This window comes from Oncorhynchus mykiss, chromosome 20, assembly GCF_057628025.1.
Source record: "Oncorhynchus mykiss isolate SJ-2025 chromosome 20, ASM5762802v1, whole genome shotgun sequence".
Classification (NCBI taxonomy): domain Eukaryota; kingdom Metazoa; phylum Chordata; class Actinopteri; order Salmoniformes; family Salmonidae; genus Oncorhynchus; species Oncorhynchus mykiss.
In genome coordinates, this window is record NC_143041.1 from 48,067,686 (window position 1) to 48,093,611 (window position 25,926).

Consider the following 25,926-nt stretch of genomic DNA (forward strand, 5'->3'; position numbering starts at 1 on the left):
TTTGCCTGGCAGCAAACATTTACCACAGGCTGTTGTGCGCCCACTACCATATCTTCCCTAGCATCACTTGTTTTCTCAATTATTTGAATCACCTCCACATAGGAGAGTTGATTCATCGCTCTAACTTCTGCCACCTCAATCTCCTTTACTGTTACAGGGCACTCCAGGAACTCGGGATCATGATCCACACCAAAATTGCCACACTGTCGTCCTTCTACACACCGTTCTTCAATTATACTCCGTCTGTCTGCACACACTTGTTACATGGACAAATCCTTTACAATTCTTACACTGTAATAGTTTGGGGACGAAAGCTCTTACAGCGTATCTTACCTAACCAAGGTTCACATATGTAGGTATTTGCTATTTATCTTTTTTCTCCATTCACCAAGCGGGGTCAGACGCCGGGCACTAATCACACCAGGAATTCTCGTCAGGGATTCAACCTGAACATCTGTCGTTACCCCTGAGATGACTCCTTTGACTGGTGCTCTACTCCAAAGTTCAAAACAGAAAACTTCTGTTGTCCGGATTCTTTTGAGGCTCACTGCAATCTTTTCCTCTGTTCTTCAGAAATACAATGAATCAAAACAAGACCATTCCTGGTCAATATTAATTGCGTTTTATTTGGAGCGCTCCTGTCAACGTTGAGTAAGGATGTGCACCTGATTACGCATAGAAGTAGGCTTACACCACCCAGTCTGCACGCAGATGTAGGCTTACACCACCCAGTCAGCACGCAGATGTAGGCTTACACCACCCAGTCTGCACGCAGATGTAGGCTTACACCACCCAGTCTGCATGCAGATGTAGGCTTACACCACCCAGTCTGCATGCAGATGTAGGCTTACACCACCCAGTCAGCATGCAGATGTAGGCTTACACCACCCAGTCTGCATGCAGATGTAGGCTTACACCACCCGGTCTGCACGCAGATGTAGGCTTACACCACCCAGTCTGCACACAGATGTAGGCTTACAGCACCCAGTCTGCACGCAGATGTAGGCTTACACCACCCAGTCTGCACACAGATGTAGGCTTACACCACCCAGTCTGCACACAGATGTAGGCTTACACCACCCAGTCTGCACACAGATGTAGGCTTACACCACCCAGTCAGCATGCAGATGTAGGCTTACACCACCCAGTCTGCACGCAGATGTAGGCTTACACCACCCAGTCTGCACACAGATGTAGGCTTACACCACCCAGTCAGCATGCAGATGTAGGCTTACACCACCCAGTCTGCACACAGATGTAGGCTTACACCACTCAGTCAGCATGCAGATGTAGGCTTACACCACCCAGTCTGCACACAGATGTAGGCTTACACCACCCAGTCAGCATGCAGATGTAGGCTTACACCACCCAGTCTGCACGCAGATGTAGGCTTACACTACCCAGTCTGCACACAGATGTAGGCTTACACCACCCAGTCTGCACGCAGATGTAGGCTTACACCACCCAGTCTGCATGCAGATGTAGGCTTACACCACCCAGTCTGCACACAGATGTAGGCTTACACTACCCAGTCTGCACACAGATGTAGGCTTACACCACCCGGTCTGCATGCAGATGTAGGCTTACACCACCCAGTCTGCACACAGATGTAGGCTTACACCACCCAGTCAGCACGCAGATGTAGGCTTACAACACCCAGTCTGCACGCAGATGTAGGCTTACACCACCCAGTCTGCACACAGATGTAGGCTTACACCACCCAGTCTGCACACAGATGTAGGCTTACACCACCCAGTCTGCATGCAGATGTAGGCTTACACCACCCAGTCAGCATGCAGATGTAGGCTTACACCACCCAGTCTGCACACAGATGTAGGCTTACACCACCCAGTCAGCACGCAGATGTAGGCTTACACCACCCAGTCTGCATGCAGATGTAGGCTTACACCACCCAGTCTGCACACAGATGTAGGCTTACACCACCCAGTCAGCATGCAGATGTAGGCTTACACCACCCAGTCTGCACACAGATGTAGGCTTACACCACCCAGTCAGCACGCAGATGTAGGCTTACAACACCCAGTCTGCACGCAGATGTAGGCTTACACCACCCAGTCAGCACGCAGATGTAGGTTTACAACACCCAGTCTGCACGCAGATGTAGGCTTACACCACACAGTCAGCACGCAGATGTAGGCTTACACCACCCAGTCTGCATGCAGATGTAGGCTTACACCACCCAGTCTGCACACAGATGTAGGCTTACACTACCCAGTCTGCACACAGATGTAGGCTTACACCACCCGGTCTGCATGCAGATGTAGGCTTACACCACCCAGTCTGCACACAGATGTAGGCTTACACCACCCAGTCAGCACGCAGATGTAGGCTTACAACACCCAGTCTGCACGCAGATGTAGGCTTACACCACCCAGTCTGCACACAGATGTAGGCTTACACCACCCAGTCTGCACACAGATGTAGGCTTACACCACCCAGTCTGCATGCAGATGTAGGCTTACACCACCCAGTCAGCATGCAGATGTAGGCTTACACCACCCAGTCTGCACACAGATGTAGGCTTACACCACCCAGTCAGCACGCAGATGTAGGCTTACACCACCCAGTCTGCATGCAGATGTAGGCTTACACCACCCAGTCTGCACACAGATGTAGGCTTACACCACCCAGTCAGCATGCAGATGTAGGCTTACACCACCCAGTCTGCACACAGATGTAGGCTTACACCACCCAGTCAGCACGCAGATGTAGGCTTACAACACCCAGTCTGCACGCAGATGTAGGCTTACACCACCCAGTCAGCACGCAGATGTAGGCTTACAACACCCAGTCTGCACGCAGATGTAGGCTTACACCACCCAGTCAGCAGATGTAGGCTTATACAGTGCCTTGCGAAAGTATTCGGCCCCCTTGAACTTTGCGACCTTTTGCCACATTTCAGGCTTCAAACATAAAGATATAAAACTGTATTTTTTTGTGAAGAATCAACAACAAGTGGGACACAATCATGAAGTGGAACGACATTTATTGGATATTTCAAACTTTTTTAACAAATCAAAAACTGAAAAATTGGGCGTGCAAAATTATTCAGCCCCTTTACTTTCAGTGCAGCAAACTCTCTCCAGAAGTTCAGTGAGGATCTCTGAATGATCCAATGTTGACCTAAATGACTAATGATGATAAATACAATCCACCTGTGTGTAATCAAGTCTCCGTATAAATGCACCTGCACTGTGATAGTCTCAGAGGTCCGTTAAAAGCGCAGAGAGCATCATGAAGAACAAGGAACACACCAGGCAGGTCCGAGATACTGTTGTGAAGAGGTTTAAAGCCGGATTTGGATACAAAAAGATTTCCCAAGCTTTAAACATCCCAAGGAGCACTGTGCAAGCGATAATATTGAAATGGAAGGAGTATCAGAACACTGCAAATCTATCAAGACCTGGCCGTCCCTCTAAACTTTCAGCACATACAAGGAGAAGACTGTTCAGAGATGCAGCCAAGAGGCCCATGATCACTCTGGATGAACTGCAGAGATCTACAGCTGAGGTGGGAGACTCTGTCCATAGGACAACAATCAGTCGTATATTACACAAATCTGTCCTTTATGGAAGAGTGGCAAGAAGAAAGCCATTTCTTAAAGATATCCATAAAAAGTGTCGTTTAAAGTTTGCCACAAGCCACCTGGGAGACACACCAAACATGTGGAAGAAGGTGCTCTGGTCAGATGAAACCAAAATTGAACTTTTTGGCAACAATGCAAAACGTTATGTTTGGCGTAAAAGCAACACAGCTGAACACACCATCCCCACTGTCAAACATGGTGGTGGCAGCATCATGGTTTGGGCCTGCTTTTCTTCAGCAGGGACAGGAAGATAGTTAAAATTGATGGGAAGATGGATGGAGCCAAATACAGGACCATTCTGGAAGAAAACCTGATGGAGTCTGCAAAAGACCTGAGACTGGGACGGAGATTTGTCTTCCAACAAGACAATGATCCAAAACATAAAGCAAAATCTACAATGGAATGGTTCAAAAATAAACATATCCAGGTGTTAGAATGGCCAAGTCAAAGTCCAGACCTGAATCCAATCGAGAATCTGTGGAAAGAACTGAAAACTGCTGTTCACAAATGCTCTCCATCCAACCTCACTGAGCTCGAGCTGTTTTGCAAGGAGGAATGGGAAAAAAATTCAGTCTCTCGATGTGCAAAACTGATAGAGACATACCCCAAGCGACTTACAGCTGTAATCGCAGCAAAAGGTGGCGCTACAAAGTATTAACTTAAGGGGGCTGAATAATTTTGCACGCCCAATTGTTCAGTTTTTGATTTGTTAAAAAAGTTTGAAATATCCAATAAATGTCGTTCCACTTCATGATTGTGTCCCACTTGTTGTTGATTCTTCACAAAAAAATACAGTTTTATATCTTTATGTTTGAAGCCTGAAATGTGGCAAAAGGTCGCAAAGTTCAAGGGGGCCGAATACTTTCGCAAGGCACTGTATTTGAGGAAATGTGTCTGTTCTCTCTCTCACAATCCATCCTGTAAAACGTAATCACATAAAATAAATGTAGAGCCTTGGAGAAATACATTACAGTAGTAGGCCTACATATTCCCTGGGGAGAGGATGGGGAAGGCTATGCAAAGATTAAACTAAACTCCTCTGTATGTTAAAATTGGATTATTTGCATGTAAATTCACTAAATTGAGTACCAACACTCAGTAGAAATCAAATCAAGTTTCATTAGATCAGTTAAATATTTGAATACAGTGATCACCCACAGGACTCGGTGATCTTATCATGTGCTTTAATTGCACTCTTAATTATCATAGGCTACTAATTTGTATCAATCCAGGCAATGTGTGGAGAAATAAAGACCTTATAGCCTTTTGATTGATTTTTTATTTCAACTTAATTTAACCGGGTAGGCCAGTTGAGAACAAGTTCTCATTTACAACTGCGACCTTTTTAGTCGTGTGTGTGTGTGTGTGTGTGTGTGTGTGTGTGTGTGTGGGGGGGGGGGGGGGGGGGGTGAATAATGAGTAGGCTATGTTTGTCTACATATAACTACAATAATGATACCTTACATAGTGATCTACTAACTATTTTTTCAAAGGCAAAAAAAAAAAGAGAACAGTACATGTTTATTTGTTGAGGTAAACGCTGATCAATCAAATAGACCCAGACAAGACCGTCACATGTCCGGGCTCAGAAGTCACCTGACTATGAGGCATGCTATAAACCCAGTGCAGCCCTCCCACTCCACCCTGTAGTGCAGTGCTCAGACTCTGGACAGGCTCCTCCTCCACCCTGTAGTGCAGTGCTCAGACCCTGGACAGGCCCCTCCTCCTCCACCCTGCATTGCACTGCTCAGACCCTGGACAGGCTCCTCCTACTCCTCCTCCACCCTGCATTGCAGTGCTCAGACCCTGGACAGGCTCCTCCTCCTCCTCCACCCTGTAGTGCAGTGCTCAGACTCTGGACAGGCTCCTCCTCCACCCTGTAGTGCAGTGCTCAGACCCTGGACAGGCCCCTCCTCCTCCACCCTGTAGTGCAGTGCTCAGACCCTGGACAGGCTCCTCCTCCACCCTACAGTGCAGTGCTCAGACCCTGGACAGGCTCCTCCTCCTCCTCCACCCAGCATTGCAGTGCTCAGACCCTGGACAGGTTCCTCCTACTCCTCCTCCACCCTGCATTGCATTGCTCAGACCCTGGACAGGCTCCTCCTCCTCCTCCTCCACCCTGCATTGCAGTGCTCAGACCCTGGACAGGCTCCTCCTCCTCCTCCACCCTGCAGTGCAGTGCTCAGACCCTGGACAGGCTCCTCCTACTACTCCTCCACCCTGCATTGCAGTGATCAGACCCTGGACAGGCTCCTCCTCCTCCTCCTCCACCCTGCAGTGCAGTGCTCAGACCCTGGACAGGCTCCTCCTACTCCTCCTCCACCCTGCAGTGCAGTGCTCAGACCCTGGACAGGCTCCTCCTCCTCCTCCACCCTGCATTGCAGTGATCAGACCCTGGACAGGCTCCTCCTACTCCTCCTCCACCCTGCAGTGCAGTGCTCAGACCCTGGACAGGCTCCTCCTACTCCTCCTCCACCCTGCAGTGCAGTGCTCAGACCCTGGACAGGCTCCTCCTACTCCTCCTCCACCCTGCAGTGCAGTCCTCAGACCCTGGACAGGCTCCTCCTCCTCCTCCACCCTGCATTGCAGTGATCAGACCCTGGACAGGCTCCTCCTACTCCTCCTCCACCCTGCAGTGCAGTGCTCAGACCCTGGACAGGCTCCTCCTACTCCTCCTCCACCCTGCAGTGCAGTGCTCAGACCCTGGACAGGCTCCTCCTCCTCCTCCACCCTGCATTGCAGTGCTCAAAACCGAACAGTCGCCATTCAAATTCACACAGTCGCCAGAACAAGAACAGCTTTCAACCGGACATAAACAGCGCAGTCATGCTGTACCTCGCTTTGTTTTTCATCTCCGCAGGTAATACGATACACATTGGTAAACGACTTGATTAGTGTAACGTTAACTAGGTACATAGTTGTATTTTTTTGTTGTTGTTGTATCATAGATAAATATGTAGTATAGAGAATACGTATCGAGGTTAGCTTAGCCAGCTAACTAGCTAACGTTACTGTAGCAACCAACGGTTAAATACATTTTCGTCCAATGATCAAAAACGTCACTTTCTGAACATTCAAGATGTGTAACTAGATAATTGTACTAGATAACTTGTCTTATTTCTACGTTATGAATCGGAGCTAACTTCACTGTAACCTAGTGTACTGTTAGGTAACTTCCTGTTAGCTGCTATAGCTAACTAACTAGATATTTGACCAGGGAGTTATTAGCCAGCAAGGTACTCTGGCAAGGTTAGCTGTGGTCCGGTTGATTTAACTTTTAGCCAAAGGACACAATGTTAAAGTAATTTAAAAAATAAAAATAAAGCCACGATATATAATATCAAAGCAACTCATGATAGCTACTTTATTTAGATTTTTATAGCTCAGACATTGGTGTGACGCATTAGCTATCTAAGCAGAGTAGCTAGCCCTGCCAAATGTTTTTCCTTTTCACCTAACCTGTTTTAGAAAATAACTAAATCATTAACACCCGTTTGCGCAGGTAAATGGCAGGGATGGCACAACTGTTATATCACCATTTATGTAAACAAACATAAGTGTACAGTGAGTCTGCACTTTTCTTATGCACATATTCTTTATGGGAAAAACCAAAGTGTGATTCTGTTGTCTTACACAATCACACTCCCTCTAACTTGCTCTCCTATTCACCGTCTTTTATTTATATCTTGTGCTAACAGTACTTACGGGCCGTTCCCAACAATGCAGAGAAAATAGAATCATTTACAAGACTAGGGTCTACTCTTGATGTAATCCATCCACAACTGAAACAGTTTTGAACAGGTGTGTGGAAAAAGGTGGGTTTATCATCTAAACAAATGCAGTCCTATCTAATTGTATTTGTCACATGCGCTGAATACAACAGGTATAGATAGACCTTAGTGAACTGCTTACCTACAAAGCCCTTAACCAACTATCCAGTTCAAGAAATATAGTTTTTTTTAAATTTTTATTACTAAATAATATGCATGACCCTCTGGTCAGATGCCTGACCAGTTGCCACACCAGGCGGTGCTGTAACGGGCCAGGATGCTCTCCGTCTAATGTACTGTTCTATTGATGTCTACCCAATGTGGACCGGCTAGCTAATGGAATATTTTCTATGTTTTGTCATTTGAATGTTCATTAACCTTGGTTTTGGAATTTCCATGAAAAAGCTCCAATTGGTCATTATTGCATAATGCATTTAAAGTTCAAAGAAATCGAAACTGTTACACTTATTATTCTTTTTTAAATCAAACCAGTCTGACCTAGAAAAGCACTAATCGCCCAGCGCTTTGAGTCTTTTTTTTTTTTGCTGATTACTGCCGAACACATTCAATAAATCAATCATGCAGTCTGTCACGTCCCCTATAGAACCCCTTACACAAACTGGGTTCTAGAGAAGCAAAACTCACTTCCGTATAGGCCTATAGGCTAGTATTGTTACAAGGGCTTTGTTGTAATAAACGTGCACAAGCTAGTTCCATTTTGTGTCCGTCCTGGTTTGGTCAGTAGATCGAGAGTTGCTTATTGTTGCTGTGTGTGACGATGGCTAATCCTTTTTCTAGCTTCTTCCTCCTTGACTCCTTGTGTTGTATTTTGGAATTGGATCACACTGACATAAAGACCGTCTAGTAGACGATCCACTTATCTTTACGACACGGCCAGTTATATGATTACTCTTCAGCCTCTATCTGCGTTGACCCTTTTGTTGTTGTTGTTGCAGGAACTCTTATGACTCCTCTGCTGCTACTGTTTATATATCCTGTTGCCTCCTCACTTTATCCTGACCTATATGTACATAGCTACCTCAATTACCTTGACCCCTACACATTGATTTAATCCTGGTACCACGTGTGTGTGTATATATATTTTTTTAACCTTAATTTAACTGGGCAAGTCAGAAGAACAAGGTCTTTATTACAATGGCCCATAAGTAAGCATTTTAGTGTTGATCTACACCTGTTTACTAAGCATTAAATTGTTTTTGTCACATGCTTACTCATATTTTCCATTTCTGCAATACATCTGCTCTTGTGTTCGTTCCCCTTTGGTTTTTGGGGAAATGTTTTAGAGCACCCAGTTTGCAAAGCTAACAGCACAACAATTCCATTCACTATGAGAATAGCGATTTGACACTCCTACGTCATTAGGAGTCATTCTTGCTCTGTAGACAAGATGTTCATCATAGGCTATTCAGTAGGCCTGCTGTCAGGGGGGGTAGGGTTTTATATACCATACCCATTGGGCCTTATTGTTTAATTATACGTTATCTATGCTGACTCACTGAAACTGTAGCTTAAAGACTTTGCTCTTTGGGGAGTTCGACAACGCTGAAACATGTCCTTGTGATGCCTAGGCCCATTACATCATATTGAGCAATGGCTTGTTTTTATCTGCCTAGTCATGTGACCTGACCGCTGAGGAGAAGAGGGAGGGGTGGGTGGGTGGGTATTATCATCATGTGAACATGACGGAGTGTTTCAGTCGTGTTTCCTAATGCCTTAGATTCCTAGGGTGTACTGTAGATAAGGTTTTGCAACGGAAAATTAGCGTTTCTCATTGGACAAGTACAGATAGTGCCCCCCCCCCCCTTTCTGAATGTTTTGTGCTCACTAAACACATGCTGTGTCCTATCTACAATCTATCTTTAGGCTGTTATCACAATGACCCACTCAATACGGGTCCAGCCTCAGTATGTAGACTATTGCTCCAGCAGCACTAGGTGATCTGTGTCATTGTCTGCTGAAATTGTTGTCACATGATTAACCATCTATCACGGTGCTGGTTTATTTGACAACAGAACCCGGGGCTGTTGTGACGCCCCGAGCCCTTACGATGCAGTGCTTTAGACCGCTGCACCACTCGGGACGCCCTTATGCAAAATAATTTGACCACTCTATGCACAGAGGTGACTTTTTGTTTTTCTACAACCCCAAGTTGTTACAGGACTTGTCTGAAAGTCACCTGCTACTGGTTTAAACTGTTTTTATGGATGTTTTCTTAAGGTAACCCCCCCCCCCCCCACACACACACACACACACATACACACACACACAAAAGGTGTAAATATGTGCTAAAAATATATTTGATCTTTGTCTCCTAGCTATAGGACACTTCAAGACCTTATTCCTTAGGATTTATTTAGACTGTTTTGCTGTTTTTTTCCCCCTATAGCAGTGAAGGCTAAATTCATTGAGGTTTATTGCCGTTTTACTGTAGGTTTTACTTCTAAACAAATGACTTGCTCAGCTTGTAGAGCATGGTGCTTCCTACACTAGGGTTGTGGGTTCAATTCCCACGGGGGACCGGGACGGAAATCTATGCTCTCGTTGCCTACTGTAAGTCACTCTGGATAAGAGCTAAGTGACAATGTGTCAAATGTGACCCAGTTTTATTCTAGAATGGGGCAGTGACTTTTCTAGTATTGTGTAACACACTGACAACAGTGTGGTTAGATGGGTATGCGTTGAAATAAACAGCTAGATTTTTTTTTTCTGTCCTCATAGCCGTTGCCACCCCTCTGTTGGGTACTGAACAGTGTGCCCGTGGTCCTCCCTACTGGTGCCACAATGTGAAGACTGCCTCTATCTGTGGCGCCGTGGTCCACTGCCAACAGAACGTATGGAACCAACCCCAGATGGTGAGATTCTAGCCTGCTGTATCTAGCAAGTTATTGGCTACTGAAGGAGCAGAGAAGGTCTTGACCAACGTTACCCAAGCTTTGTCCTGGGCCCCTCCCCCAGCGTGCACCACCGTTACCCAAGCTTTGTCCTGGGCCCCTCCCCCAGGGTGCACCCGGGGGGGAGCAGGACAGTTTTGGTAACGTTGGTGCACCCAGGGGGGACGACGACAGAGTTTGGGTAAATGCTGCTCTAAGCCCTTGTCTTTCACTGTGTAAATGGCTCAACAGGTGGGCATTGTTTAACCTGGCCTTGGGGTTTTGTTACTCTAATCATCTCCCCCTCCTTCCGTTTCAGAAATCTGTGCCGTGTGACCTGTGTAAGGAGGTGTTGATTGTGGTGGACCAGCTGCTGAAAGACAACGCTACTGAGGTGCGTCATGGGGGATGAAGATTGTTCCACAACTTTTGCCGCTGAAAACAAATTCATGCTCTACCATGGGAGGCGGGGTAGCCTGGTGGTTGGAGGCGGGGTAGCCTGGTGGTTGGAGGCGGGGTAGCCTGGTGGTTGGAGGCGGGGTAGCCTGGTGGTTGGAGGCGGGGTAGCCTGGTGGTTGGAGGCGGGGTAGCCTGGTGGTTGGAGGCGGGGTAGCCTGGTGGTTGGAGGCGGGGTAGCCTGGTGGTTGGAGGCGGGGTAGCCTGGTGGTTGGAGGCGGGGTAGCCTGGTGGTTGGAGGCGGGGTAGCCTGGTGGTTGGAGGCGGGGTAGCCTGGTGGTGGGAGGCGGGGTAGCCTGGTGGTGGGAGGCGGGGTAGCCTGGTGGTGGGAGGCGGGGTAGCCTGGTGGTGGGAGGCGGGGTAGCCTGGTGGTGGGAGGCGGGGTAGCCTGGTGGTGGGAGGCGGGGTAGCCTGGTGGTGGGAGGCGGGGTAGCCTGGTGGTGGGAGGCGGGGTAGCCTGGTGGTGGGAGGCGGGGTAGCCTGGTGGTTGGAGGCGGGGTAGCCTGGTGGTTGGATCAAATCCCAGAGCTGACAAGGTAAACAAACATCTGTCGTTCTGCCCCCTGAACAAGGCAATTTAACCCACTGTTCCCCTGAACAAGGCAGTTTAACCCACTGTTCCCTGGTAGGTCGTCATTGTTTATAAGAATTTGTTGTTAACTGACTAATCTGTTTTTATTTGACCATTCTTCCAACCAGCGTAAACTATCGGTGCATTTATGCCAGAACCGTTTTCCAGTTCGTAAGATACCCCGGCCATAGCTACCATTGTTCACAACAGTCCTCTGAGTAGGGTGTCGTAGTTGTTCTCCCAGAGGAGACGTTAGGCCAGACAACAACAACAACAACGTCTCCTGAGGCTCTGAGATCTGTGTGTTTCCAGGGCGAGATCCTGGGCTACCTGGAGAAGGCCTGTGCCTTGGTTCCTGACAAGAATCTGTCTGCAGAGTGTAAGGAGCTGGTAGACAGCTACTACCCTATCCTTATGGGTATCATCACTGGAGAACTGGTACGTACCAAACACCATATAATAACATTAGTTAAATAAAGAATGAAGTGGTGATTTTTAATGCTTATTAGTGTTAAGATGGTAGACAGCTGAACTGATGTGTAAAAGTGGACTGAATGTCTGGGTCTACCATATCGTCTTCTCAAATGACTTTAATACAGTCTGGTCCGTGGACAGAGATCTGTTACTGAATGAATTAGAGTGGGATAAAGGTTCACGTTTTGACTGAGGTAGAGCAACCTTGTGGCCCGCTATGCAGCATTGACCCACTATGCAATCCTATGCACTTAATGGATTTTAGCCTTTCATAGGGGCCATCTTAGGCATTAGATTTGCATTCAGAGTTGATCTCTCTCTGTAGAAAAGTAAATGTATTACTCTCTCCTTATCAGACTCTGTTTGTAAACTCAAGGGGCCACACAGTAGAGTGTCTGTGTGGGCTGGGGGACTAGTTGAATGAGAGGCATTTAGGATGCTGGCTGGATCTCTGGTCACACAGACAGACGGTTCTTTGTGGGCCTCGACTGCTTCCTGTGACTAACGGGCCAAAAGGCCTCATCCCTCTCAGTTCAACCTGCCATGGCTTCAGCACCAGATGGACAACAATACATATCGATAGTTCCTGGACAAACACCCTTTCAGTGTAGATTGTTTTTTAATGTAGGAGTTGGCCTATTCTGGGTCTGGAGTGGGACAACTGACCCGGAGTTAAATTGTTTTGTCACAGAAGGTTGGTTACACCTTAATTGGAGCGGATGGGCTCACGATAATGGCTGGAAATAAAACCAATTGAAAGGCATCAAATGCATAGTTTCTATGTTTGATACCATTTTATTATGAGCCGTCATCCCCCTCAGTAGCAGTGTGAGGATCCAGGGGTCTATTTATGCTGTGTAGTGAGATGCAGCTCGTTGTTGACCTAAAGTGGACGGTGATTGTTGTTTCCCAGGAGGATCCTCAGGTGGCTTGTGGTGCCATGGGGCTGTGTGACTCCCAGCAGGCAGCTCTGGCCAGGCTGGCTAAGCTCATGTCCAATGAGATCCCCCAGCTCACGTCCAATGAGATCCCCCAGGTAGACCTAGCCCAGAGGGTCGCCCCCTTCCTCCTCAACGTCCCTGGGCTCCTCTACCCTCAGGCGCAGGATAACACCAAGCAGGAACCTGCCGCGGCACAGGTACATGGTCATGTTCTTGTGTGCCTAAAAGGGCTTGGGGGGGGGGGGGGAGAGAGAGAGAAACATGTGATTCTGCCTTTGACTTCCTATTATACTAAATCTAGATGCATCTGGGTTGTGTTCAGTAGGGCACAAAGTACCAAATTGTTTCGCAACAGGAAACTGAAATCTGTTTTTGTCATTGGACAATTTCTGTCTGTACATCCCTGTTTTCAAAACATTTCCCCCCTACTGAACACTAACACAGTAGCAACTTTAAACTACTACTGATTCATACTGGGGTGCGTGTTGATGTAACTGCTATTCCTTATTTCCCTAGTGAATGTTTTCTGTCTCCTTGTAGGAGTCTGGAGACGTGTGTGAGGACTGTGTGAAGTTCATCACAGACACTCAGGAGGAGGCGAAGAGCAACTCTACTTTTGTCAACTCTCTGATCGAGCAGATCCAGGACCAGTGTGACCTGCTGGGGCCTGGTATCTCTGACCTGGTGAGAGGCCTTGTTATCTAGTTAGTTGCAGATCCAGAACCAGTGTGGTCTCTGACCCGGTTAGAGGACTGGTTTCTATAACAAGGGGCACAGCAAAATACAACCCCCCGCCCCCCCATTACTTTTAATCTGTGATGCTAGCAGAGCACGTTTGTTGTACCACTTCCTGTCCTCTTGTTTCAGTGCAAGCAGTACGTCAGCCAGTATGCCCCTCTAATCGTCCAGCAGCTGATGTCCATGGTGAGTAACTCTTCTACTGTTACGTTCCACAGTTAGCACTAATAACTAGGCCTCATTTAGCCGGGAGATCTGTTACGTTCCACAGTTAGCACTAATAACTAGGCCTCATTTAGCCGGGAGATCTGCATAATATTACTAGTGTTTTTTTTGGCGGTATCTGTATTTGACTTTACTATTTATATATTTGAAGACTTTTATTTTCTTTAGGAATGTAGAGAAGGAAATGTACTTTTTACTCCATTCACCCAACAGTGCTTAGCAGGACAGTAAAATGTTCTGATTCGCACACTTATCAAGAGAGCATCCCTGGTCATCCCTACTGGCTCTGATCTGGAGGACTCACTAAAACAGAGAACATCCCTGGTCATCCCTACTGCCTCTGATCTGGAGGACTCACTAAACAGAGAACATCCCTGGTCATCCCTACTGGCTCTGATCTGGAGGACTCACTAAAACAGAGAACATCCCTGGTCATCCCTACTGCCTCTGATCTGGAGGACTCACTAAACAGAGAACATCCCTGGTCATCCCTACTGGCTCTGATCTGGAGGACTCACTAAAACAGAGAACATCCCTGGTCATCCCTACTGCCTCTGATCTGGAGGACTCACTAAACAGAGAACATCCCTGGTCATCTCTACTGCCTCTGATCTGGAGGACTCACTAAAACAGAGAACATCCCTGGTCATCCCTACTGCCTCTGATCTGGAGGACTCACTAAACAGAGAACAACACAAATGCTTAGTCTGTAAACGGTGTTGGAATGTCGTGATTCATGATTCATACTTAAGTATATCTTTTTTTAGCAATTACTTTGCCTTTTGATTCTTCAGTAAATTTAAAACCAAATACTTTTTTTTAGACTTTTACTCAAGTAGTATTTTACTGGGAGACTTACTTGAGCCATTTAATAATAGAAAATGACTCTGGTATGACCGGTATTTTCTTCACCACTGAATATCACATGACCGATAATAAACAGACTGCAGGGTGAAATGGAGCAAGAGCAAACTTTTCCCACTACTGGGCCGAGATGTAGTTACAGGAAAGGGAAACAGGGGGGTGGAGGATCATGTGATTTGGTTCAGCACAATAGATACATTGAGCCCATACAGCTCCTAGCCTGCTGATTTAAAAAATAATAATAATAATAAATTATATATACAGATTCTTTCCTCTCCTCATCCCCTCCTCCATCCATTTATTTGCCTTTCTGCTCTCTTTCCCCCCCCCCACCCCCCTCTGGGGTTTTTCTGGTTGCTGCTGGTCTCTAGGAACAGGTAGGTGTCTCTCTCTGTGTTCAGCTTTGAGTCTCTCACCCTTGAGGCTGTGGCCACACAGTGACTTGGATGAAAATTTGTATTATGGATTCATTCTCTGGCGAAAGGTCAAGTTGCATATTCATGAAGATTTGCCCCCGCCCCCCCCCAAAAAACACATGTCAACGGATAACTCCCATCTGTCTGGCCACAGCTTTAGCATCTGCTTCCTGCACTGGCTGTGTATTAGTGCTGCTTACTTCAGACTCACCTCCACTGCTCTAGATCTGCATCTGTGTTTGTCTGTTTAGTTGTGGCGGATGTAAATATTATTTTAGGTCGCAAGCTGTCAGTCTTCTTTTAGAAATGTATTTGATGTGCATGTCTTCATGCTGGACTGCAGATGGCGCTGTTGCTACTTTATTTTTTATTTTTCATGCCACAAACATGTTTGTCAGTGTCTTATTGCGTCATTAGTGTCTGGAACCATCTGATCTGGGTGCATGTTGCCCTATGCATGCCTCTGTTTCTAGAACGTAGTGTGGCCCATGGAACAGGGGACTGGTGGAAGGGGTTCTAGCTAACGTGGCCTATGGAACAGGGGACTGGTGGAAGGGGTTCTAGAGTGGCCTATGGAACAGGGGACTGGTGGAAGGGGTTCTAGAGTGGCCTATGGAACAGGGGACTGGTGGAAGGGGTTCTAGCTAGCGTGGCCTAGGACTGGTAGAAGGGGTTCTAGCTAGCGTGGCCTATGGAACAGGGGACTGGTGGAAGGGGTTCTAGCTAGCGTGGCCTATGGAACAGGGGACTGGTAGAAGGGGTTCTAGCTAGCGTGGCCTATGGAACAGGGGACTGGTGGAAGGGGTTCTAGCTAGCGTGGCCTATGGAACAGGGGACTGGTGGAAGGGGTTCTAGCTAGCGTGGCCTATGGAACAGGGGACTGGTGGAAGGGGTTCTAGCTAGCGTGGCCTATGGAACAGGGGACTGGTGGAAGGGGTTCTAGCTAGCGTGGCCTATGGAACAGGGTATTCTCTGTGGTATGAATGTGTCCATTCTGACGTTCTCTCCCCCCCCCTCCCCCCCAGCAACCCAAGGATGTCTGTACCTTTGCTGGCTTCTGCTCTGCTGATGTGAAGAGCTCTGTCCCCATGATGAAGCTGGTGGCTGCCAAAACCATCCCCGCTGTCAAACTGGTTCCTGCCACTAAGATGGAGGCTGTCAAGCCTGCCACGGTAGGTTAACCTCCTGATACTAGTCAGGATACTGGCCAGTTTGTATACTCACAGATTATTTGAAAACTTGTATGAACCGAACACGTTATGCCAAAGACACTGTTACATTGCAGGTACTCTGTTCACCAGTGACCATTTTCTGTAAAGGGTGTTCCTCTTTCCAAGAAGCTCGATTGTCTGGCTCATGTGGTACTGGGTATTGCTATACTAACTAGTCTCTTCTATAGGACATGGTGCGTGCCCGTGACTCCCCTCAATGTGCCATGTGTGAGTTCATGATGAAGGAGTTGGAGAGCATGCTGCAGGATGAGAAAACGGAGGTAGGTTTTTACCTGCCGTGTGGCACACGAGTCATTGACCTGCTATAGAACACTGACTGGTGCAAACTGGTGTAAGTACTGGAGGGGTTTCCTGTTCAAACCGGAGTAGACACTGTTTTTAAAAAATAAATAAATGATAGTTATGAGATCTGTATTATAAATGTGCTTGTGGTATTCTGGATGATGAAGACCTGTGACGCTGCTGATCATGACTCTGATTGGTATTCTGGATGATGAAGACCTGTGACGCTGCTGATCATGACTCTGATTGGTATTCTGGATGATGAAGACCTGTGACGCTGCTGATCATGACTCTGATTGGTATTCTGGATGATGAAGACCTGTGACGCTGCTGATCATGACTCTGATTGGTATTCTGGATGATGAAGACCTGTGACGCTGCTGATCATGACTCTGATTGGTATTCTGGATGATGAAGACCTGGGACGCTGCTGACCATGACTCTGATTGGTATTCTGGATGATGAAGACCTGGGACGCTGCTGACCATGACTCTGATTGGTATTCTGGATGATGAAGACCTGTGACGCTGCTGATCATGACTCTGATTGGTATTCTGGATGACGAAGACCTGTGACGCTGCTGATCATGACTCTGATTGGTATTCTGGATGATGAAGACCTGTGACGCTGCTGACCATGACTCTGATTGGTATTCTGGATGATGAAGACCTGTGACGCTGCTGACCATGACTCTGATTGGTATTCTGGATGATGAAGACCTGTGACGCTGCTGATCATGACTCTGATTGGTATTCTGGATGATGAAGACCTGTGACGCTGCTGATCATGACTCTGATCCGTTTGCGTCTCGTCAGTTTGGCAACTTTAAAACATTTTTTTTAAATTAAATGATCTGGATTCTGTAATCCTTACACTCCAGGATCGGTTTGATAACTGGAGGTTTGCTGGTTCAATCCCCCTGAGCTGCCTGCTGGGAAATTCTGCAGGGATTAGGCTGCAGCTAGAGGGTTACCAGATTCAATATCCTGTATACTACCTACTGCCGTTGTGCCCTTGAGCAAGGCACTTGCGTGCTTGAAGTCAGCAAATGCATTTTTCTGTGAGCCCGGGCACTTGTTGATCTGCTCTTCAGCTAGTCTCTGCCTTCCTTCCTTCCTTCGAGTTTTGAACAATGCAACAACAACAAAAATGTTCATCCTTATTTAAAGGGGAGATTTGATCACCATATCCCGATCTGAAGGATCCGTCTCATCTTTCAGTTTTGAGGAAAACTTTTGACTTCTATCCGATTAGAGAGTAATCCTAGCAGGTGACTTAAAGAAAGTCCCCATGGTGCTAAAACAGAACGGAGAGACTATTGTCTGCAATGTGCAGCCAGAATGTATTTGCTTTATTTTAAGTGAGTCACTCACAACCCTAAATGTTTTTTATTTTGTCTTCATAAACTTCCCTCAGAACCAAAGTGTTTGTTAGTCCTTGACACGCAGGAATAACAATGTTATTATTGTAATAATGTCTTTGTACCGACGTCACTCTGACAGATGGCAGGATGTTTGTAGCAGAGGGAAGTGTTGACTGTGACACACCTCGTTGTGTCTAGTTAGCTATTTTGGTAGCCAAGCTGTTGTCTTATCAGAATTCTGTCAGCGGTATATAAATAGTGTGTAGTCAATAACTTAAACTAGGAGATGAACGGAATTATCAAATGTATTTATTTTATATAGAAACCCTTATTCCAACGGTCGTTGTCATGAAGTGCTTTTATTAAAAACCCGGCCTACTCCTGAAGACAAGCAATGCAGATGTGTTGTTTGGGGGGGGCGGGGGGACTCCCTAGAAAGACAGGAACCTGGGGCAACTAGTCCCAGTGGTGGCCAAGTCCTCTACTGGTTGAGCCAGAATAGGATTGGTTGATTAGGAAAAAAAGTAAAATGAAATGGTAGGGTTCATGTCTCACCCTTGTGCTCTCTCCTTCCCTCTCTCCTTCCCTCTCTCCTTCCCTCTCTCTTCTCAGCAAGATGTGGTGCGTGCTGTGGAGAAGGTGTGCGCTGTGCTGCCCTCCTCCCTGTCTGTTCAGTGTAAGGACCTGATTGAGGCCTACGGCCAGGCCATCATTGAGCTGCTGGTGCAGGAGGCCGACCCGAAGACGATCTGCACCGTGTTGGGGCTCTGCAAGGACGCCAGCCGCGCCTTCATCCGTGAGTAGTGTTCATTAAAAGGAAGTGAATGTGGGGTACAACGAGACGCAAGTGTCATTTCTGAACATGGCCCAGATTAAGTTAGTTAACTCTGTCCCCGTCTCTCAGCGGTGCTGAACATGGCCCGGGTGGAGGCGGGTGGGTTCTGTGAGGTGTGTAAGGTGGCTGTGCAGTACATCGACGGCATCCTGGAACAGAATGCCACAGAGGCACAGATCGAAGACGCAGTCAGGAAAGTCTGCAGCTTTGTCCCGGAGACCGTGAGGAGCGAGGTGAGTTGGGGAGACTCCATCCTGGTTAAATAAGAGACCATTGTATCTGCTTGTCACAGCGATGGGGGGATCGATCTGTCAGTTAAGTGTTTCCTGGACACGATAGTCTATTGTCCTCCAGTGTGTTATCCAATGGCTTGTGTGTGTGTATATACACACAAACAAACCCTGGATTACTGATACTTTGACGCTACCAGTCGGCCATATTGGCATGAATGTAAAGCCTTAATGAAGGGTTTTCTACAGCTTCTAAGATGGAGACATGGTGGCTTCAACACAGTGCCCCTATCGGTCATCTAGTGTGTGTGTGTGTGTACACACACACACACTACCAGTACAAGGGTTTTTCTATATTTTTACTGTTTTCTACATTGAAGAATAATATTGGAGGCAAACTCTGAAATGACACGTATGGAATAATTTAGTAACAACTTTCAAATATATTTTATTCTTCAAAGTAACCACCCTTGGTCTTGATGACAGCTTTGCACACTCTTGGCATTCTCTCAACCAGCTTCACCTGGAATGCTTTTCCAACAGTCTCAAAGGTGTTCCCACATATGCTGAGCATTTGTTGGCTGCTTTTCCTTCACTCTGCGGTCCAACCCATCCCGAACCATCTCAATTGGGTTGAGGTCGGGTGATTGTGGAGGCCAGGTCATCTGATGCAGCACTCTTTCTTGGTCAAATAGCCCTTACACAGCCCGGAGGTGTGTTGGGTCATTGTCCTGTTGAAAAACAAATGATCGTCCCACTAAGCATAAACCAGATGGGATGGTGTATCGCTGCAGAATGGTAGCCATGTTGGTTAAGTCTTCCTTGAGTTAAATCACCATCACACCTCCACCTCCATGCTTCACGGTGGGAACCACGTGCAGAGATCAGCCTGTTCTGCGTCTCACAAAGAGCGGTTGGAACGAAGAATCTCATTTGAGATTCATCTGGTCAAGTGTCAATTTCTCGTGTTTCTTGGTCCATGTGAGTCTCCTTGTTTTAGTGTCCTTCAGCAGTGGTTTCTTCACAGCAATTTGACCATGAAGGCCTGATTCACAGTCTCTGAACAGTTGATGTTAATGTCTTGAACTGCATTTATTTGTGCTGCATTCTGAGTTGTAGTTCACTAATGACCTTATCCTCTGCAGCAGAGGTAACTCAGGGTCTTCCTTTCTTGTGGCGGTCCTCATGAGAGCCAGTTTCATCACAGCGCTTGATGGTTTTTGCGTCAGCACTTGAAGAAAAGTTCTTGAAATGTTCCTTATTGACTGAACTTCAAGTCTTAAAGTAATGATGGACTGTTGTTTCTCTTTGCTTATTAGAGCTGTTCTTGCCATAATATGGACTTGGTCTTTTACCAAATAGGGCTATCTTCTGTATACCACCCCTACCTTGTCACAACACAACTGATTGGCTCAAATGCATTAAGAAGGAAACAAATTCCACATGAATTTAACATGGCTCACCTGTTAATTTGAAATGCATTCCATGTGACTACCTCACGAAGCTGGTTGAGAGAATGCCACGAGTGCAAAGCTATCATCAAGGCAAAGGGTAGCTACTTTTTGAAGAATCTCAAGTATAAAATATTTTGGTTACTACATGATTTCATAGTTTTGATGTCTTCACTATTATTCTAAAATGTAAAACTCAAAAATCCCCGTAATGAGTAGGTGTGTCAACTTGACTGGGTGTGTGTATAGATCTCTCTCTCTATCATTGGTGTTAACCACTGTCTATCTCCTCCAGTGTGACCAGCTGGTTGAGCAGTATGAGCCCATGCTGGTTCAGCTCCTCCTGCAGATGTTGGACCCTGACTTTGTCTGCATGGTGAGCACTGGAATTCAATATCTTTTAATATAGGTGTGGGATGAGTAAAGTTATGAGGGGGACACTCTAGAATAACATCTATTGTCTCGGAGTTGGTTAAAAAAGGACTTGCCTGGTTGAATTCATCAAAGGTTATGAATGCTTGTCTAACAGTGCGCTCTGTGTGGTTGTCCCTGGTTACAGAAGTTGGGGGTCTGTCCTGAGGCAGTGCAAAGGCTTCTGGGTATGGAGCAGTGTAGCTGGGGACCCGCCTTCTGGTGCAAGGACATGGACTCCGCGAAACGCTGCAACGTGAGTCAATACACAGGCAACATGAACTATTCATGTGCTCACTGGCTGTCTCAAACTCAGCAAAAAAATAAACTTTGTCTCACTGTCAACTGTGTTTATTTTCAGCAAACTTAACGTGTGTAAATATTTGTATGAACATAAGATTCAACAACTGAGACATAAACTGAACAAGTTCCACAGACATGTGACTAACAGAAATGGAATAATGTGTCCCTGAACAAAGGGGGAGGGTCAAAATCAAAAGTAACAGTCAGTATCTGGTGTGGCCACCAGCTGCATTAAGTGCTGTAGTGCATCTCCTCCTCATGGACTGCACCAGATTTTCCAGTTCTTGCTGTGAGATGTTACCCCACTCTTCCAAGGCACCTGCAAATTCCCGGACATTTCTGGGGGGAATGGCCCTAGCCCTCACCCTCCGATACAACAGGTCCCAGACGTGCTCAATGGAATTGAGATCCGGGCTCTTCGCTGGCCATGGCAGAATACTGACATTCCTGTCTGCAGGAAATCACGCACAGAACGAGCAGTATGGCTGGTGGCATTGTCATGCTGGAGGGTCATGTCAGGATGAGCCTGCAGGAAGGGTACCACATGAGGGAGGAGGAGATCTTCCCTGTAACGCACAGCGTTGAGATTGCCTGCAATGACGACAAGCTCAGTCCGCTTGATGCTGTGACACACCGCCCCAGACCATGATGGACCCTCCACCTCCAAATCGATCCTGGTCCAGCGTACAGGCCTCGGTGTAACGCTCATTCCTTCGACCATAAACGCGAATCCGACCATCACCCCCGGTGAGACAAAACCGCGACTCGTCAGTGAAGAGCACTTTTTGCCAGTCCTGTCTGGTCCAGAGACGGTGGGTTTGTGCCCATAGGCGATTTTGTTGCGATTTTTGTTGTCGGTGATGTCTGCCTTACAACAGCGTCTCAGTACGGACATTGCAATTTATTGCCCTGGCCACATCTGCAGTCATGCCTCCTTGCAGCATGCCTAAGGCACGTTCACGCAGATGAGCAGGGACCCTGGGCATCTTTCTTTTGGTGTTTTTCAGAGTCAGTAGAAAGGCCTCTTTAGTGTCCTAAGTTTTCATAACTGTGACCTTTAATTGCCTAACGTCTGTAAGCTGTTAGTGTCTTAACAACCGTTCCACAGGTGTATGTTCATTAATTGTTTATGGTTCATTGAACAAGCATGGGAAACAGTGTTTAAACCCTTTACAATGAAGATCTGTGAAGTTATTTTGGGGATTTTTACAAAGAAAAAAATAATTTCCTTCACAGCAGTGATCAATGTTTCATTCCAGGGTTGCCTTGATAAATGCCTATCTGAAACTTTTATTAATTTATGATTAGCTGGGAAGCACTGCTCATCCAGATCTTATTTTTCTTGTCTAAAACATTTATTATCACAGCAGATGCATAAACTAAAGGAGGAACTATTCCGTAGGGAAAGGCGGTCTCTAACCTGTTGGTCTTTCCTCTCCCAGGCGGTGGCACACTGCAGGCGTCACGTGTGGGAATAGAGTGGAGGAGAAGAAGTGGAGAAGAAGACCTCCCTGAACGTTCGGACCCTTTAGGAAATTAAGGAGAAACACTAGCGCTGCTTAACTTTTAAATCAAATAAAACTTTTCTTCTTTTTTTTAAAACATGTGGAATTTAATGTTTTTTTTTGCTCTTGTCTAAATTAATTTACCAGGCAGGTTTGAGAGGAGGGAGTTGACGCCTTTTCAGTTCATGTGGGGGAAGAGGTGGTTTTTGGGGCTTCGAGAGGGAATCTACCTGCCTGACTGTTTTAGTTACTGGGACAAACCTCCAAAGCGATACTGTACTGATTATTTTACTATTCCTGGTTTGTGTAAAGATTTCGATTTTCACATGTTTAAGCCTTGTCCTGGACTGAAAAGCACGGCTTGCTTCCTTAGTTCAAGAAACTGGCCCATTTCAAGTACGTGAAGCAGACGGGCGAGAAGATAAATACTGCTGTGTCTGTGTGAAAGAGTGCTTGGATTCTTCCAGTTGAGTCTTAGTGGGTCCTTTTGCCCTCTAGCCTACTCGTTGCCCTACCTACCTTTTGCCCTCTAGCCTACTCGTTGCCCTACCTACCTTTTGCCCTCTAGCCTACTCGTTGCCCTACCTACCTTTTGCCCTCTAGCCTACTCGTTGCCCTACCTACCTTTTGCCCTCTAGCCTACTCGTTGCCCTACCTACCACCATCCCTCTAGCCTACTCGTTGCCCTACCTACCACCATCCCTCTAGCCTACTCGTTGCCCTACCTACCACCATCCCTCTAGCCTACTCGTTGCCCTACCTACCACCATCCCTCTAGCCTCTAGCCTACTCGTTGCCCTACCTACCACCATCCCTTGCTGTGACGGTATATATCTTACCTTTCTGGGATGTTTTCTGTTTAACAAAGTCTCATCTCCTTAAAGCAAATTTAAATCTCTAGTTTGTAGAAACTGTTGAATTGTGTAGAATACTTTAGTTTTATTATTAAATTGGGTGGTTCTGAAATGGCACCTTTGTCCCTAAAGTAGTGCATTTGATAGAGGGAGTAAGGTGCCAGTTTTTTTTTTTTTTTTTTTTTTTTTTAGTCACGACCTGTGTACATTTTTGTTGGCTCGTCCGTTGCCGTGGGTGACGAATCCACTGTAGCACCAAGGGGTGTGGTCTAAAATGTGACTCACTGCCCTGTCCCCCTAATGGCACCTTGGTCCCTATGCCCTCTGGTCAAAAGGAGTGCACTATAGAGGGAACGAGGTGCCATGTGGGACGGAGACATCTCTAGCAACATGCTCGTGTGCCCCCCCCCCACCCCGTCAAGCCTGTTTTGCAGTGTCCCACTCAGCCAACCAATGTGCTGACTGACCTCACCCTGTTTATGCTAATCAATGTTTCTAATGTAACGATGGAGAGCTTGTTGTGATCAATAATCAATGGCTGACGGCCTCGCTGTTCAGCCTGAAACTAATCGATCGGTCAATTTTAACTGAAATAAAATGATCCCAAATCCACGTGGTTATCTAATGTGTGGTATTCATTAGTGTGAAATGTTTCCACAATCTGTTTTCTTATTGGTCAAGCTCAGGCAGTTCTTCCCTGTTTTGGTTTCCTATTTCGTAAGAACTGAGATTGTTTTAGCTAATGAAAATGTGATTGTATGATTAACTCTACCAGTACTTTGGAGGGGGGGGGATGAATAAACATATCCTATAGCCTCTAGAGTAATTAGTGCTGGACACCACTAGATGGCAGTGTGAGCAGAATTACCAATGATGGTTGGATTTATTTATTTTTTTACAATGAGGGAATGTAGATGCCATGGGGAGAACCGGGTGTGTTGCCTGCTTATTTTAGCCTGATACTAATCACAACCAGGATGACAATCCTCATGTGGTGAAAAAGCAGAGATTCCTAACACTTTTATTATCTTGTCCAAATTGAAGATGTCTTTTCAGCTCAGTGTACCGGCTAAGCAGAGATTCCTAACAGCAGAGATCCTATGTCGTATTGTGCCAATGCTCCAGTAGGGAGAGAATCAAGTTTCCGTGGTCCTGCTGCAGTATCATGGAACACATTGGTGTTTGCTGCTCAAAAGGCCCCACGCGTAACATTACTGTCTATAGGAGTATAGTATCAAGTATAGGTTGAGCCTCGGCCTTTTTATATAGCTGACGTTTTGAACTGGACTTATTATTGAATATCCAAATCATACGATTATACTTGCAGTGAAGCCGCTACATCAGCTACATCATTCATACCCGTCATCCAGCAGATCGACACACAGATGCATCCAGGTTCAATGCCCTGCTCAAGGGCACGTTGACAGACATCTCCCACCAGACCAAAAAAAAAACATAAACACCAACCCCGAAGACCCCCACCCCACGAAGGAAAATACAATTCCACCCCCCCCCCCTCCCAATGCACCAATAACCAAGAGAATGAACTTAAGAGAAAAAAGGAAAAGACTGGGGAAAACGGCTAACATAAAATACACAAAGAAACAGGACTAACTCCTAAAATCATAACAGCAATGCCAACTGTATATGTTTGTGTGCATGTCTGGCACTATTACATGTACAGTTGAAGTCGGAAGTTTACATAAACCTTAGCCAAATACATTTCAACTCAGTTTTTCACAATTCCTGACTTTTAATCCTAGTAACAATTACCTGTCTCAGGTCAGTTAGGATCGCCACTTAATTTTAAGAATGTGAAATGTCAGAATAATAGTAGAGAGAATTATTTATTTCAGCTTTCATTTCTTTCATCACATTCCCAGTGGGTCAGAAGTTTACATATACTCAATTAGTATTTGGTAGCATTGCCTTTAAATTGTTTAACTTGGGTCAAACATTTCAGGTAGCCTTCCACAAGCTCCCCAAAATAAGTTGGGTGAATTTTGTCCCCTTCCTCCTGACAGAGCTGGTGTAACTGAGTCAGGTTTGTAGGCCTCCTTGCTCAAACACGCCTTTTCAGTTCTGCCCACAAATGTTCTATAGGATTGAGGTCAGGGCTTTGTGATGGCCACTCCAATACCTTGACTTCGTTGTCCTTAAGCCATTTTGCCACGACTTTGGAAGTATGCTTGGGGTCATTGTCCATTTGGAAGACACATTTGCGACCAAGCTTTAACTTCCTGACTGATGTCTTGAGATGTTGCTTCAATATATCCACATACCTTTCTTTCCTCATGATGCCATCTATTTTGTGAAGTGCACCAGTCCCTCCTGCAGCAAAGCACCCCCACAACATGATGCTGCCGCCCCCGTGCTTCATGGTTGGGATGGTGTTCTTCAGCTTGCAGGCCCTCCCCCTTTTTTCTCCAAACATAACGATGGTCATTATTACCAAACAGTTCTATTTTTGTTTCATCAGACCAGAGGACATTTTCTGGGATTGATTT

At 46.3% G+C, this 25,926-nt stretch overlaps 1 protein-coding gene across 2 annotated transcripts; it reads left to right on the plus strand.

The window, feature by feature from the left end:
• Nucleotides 1-5,671: 5,671 nt before the first annotated feature.
• Nucleotides 5,672-24,031, plus strand: LOC110499505 (prosaposin). 2 transcript variants are annotated; one of them, XR_016489529.1, is made up of 15 exons: nt 5,672-6,467; nt 10,117-10,250; nt 10,588-10,662; nt 11,608-11,733; nt 12,683-12,907; nt 13,251-13,394; nt 13,578-13,634; nt 13,887-14,914; nt 15,979-16,125; nt 16,353-16,445; nt 18,443-18,626; nt 18,735-18,898; nt 20,642-20,722; nt 20,906-21,013; nt 22,503-24,031. XR_016489529.1 is itself a non-coding variant. In XM_036956406.2 (14 exons), exons 1-14 carry the CDS (start codon nt 6,434-6,436, stop codon nt 22,536-22,538), a joined length of 1,608 nt encoding a protein of 535 aa, XP_036812301.1. In that variant the 5' UTR covers nt 5,672-6,433; the 3' UTR covers nt 22,539-24,031. The 2 variants fall into 2 exon arrangements, 1 of the variants encoding a protein (XP_036812301.1); XM_036956406.2 differs by lacking the exon at nt 13,887-14,914.
• The last annotated feature ends 1,895 nt before the right edge of the window (nt 24,032-25,926 follow it).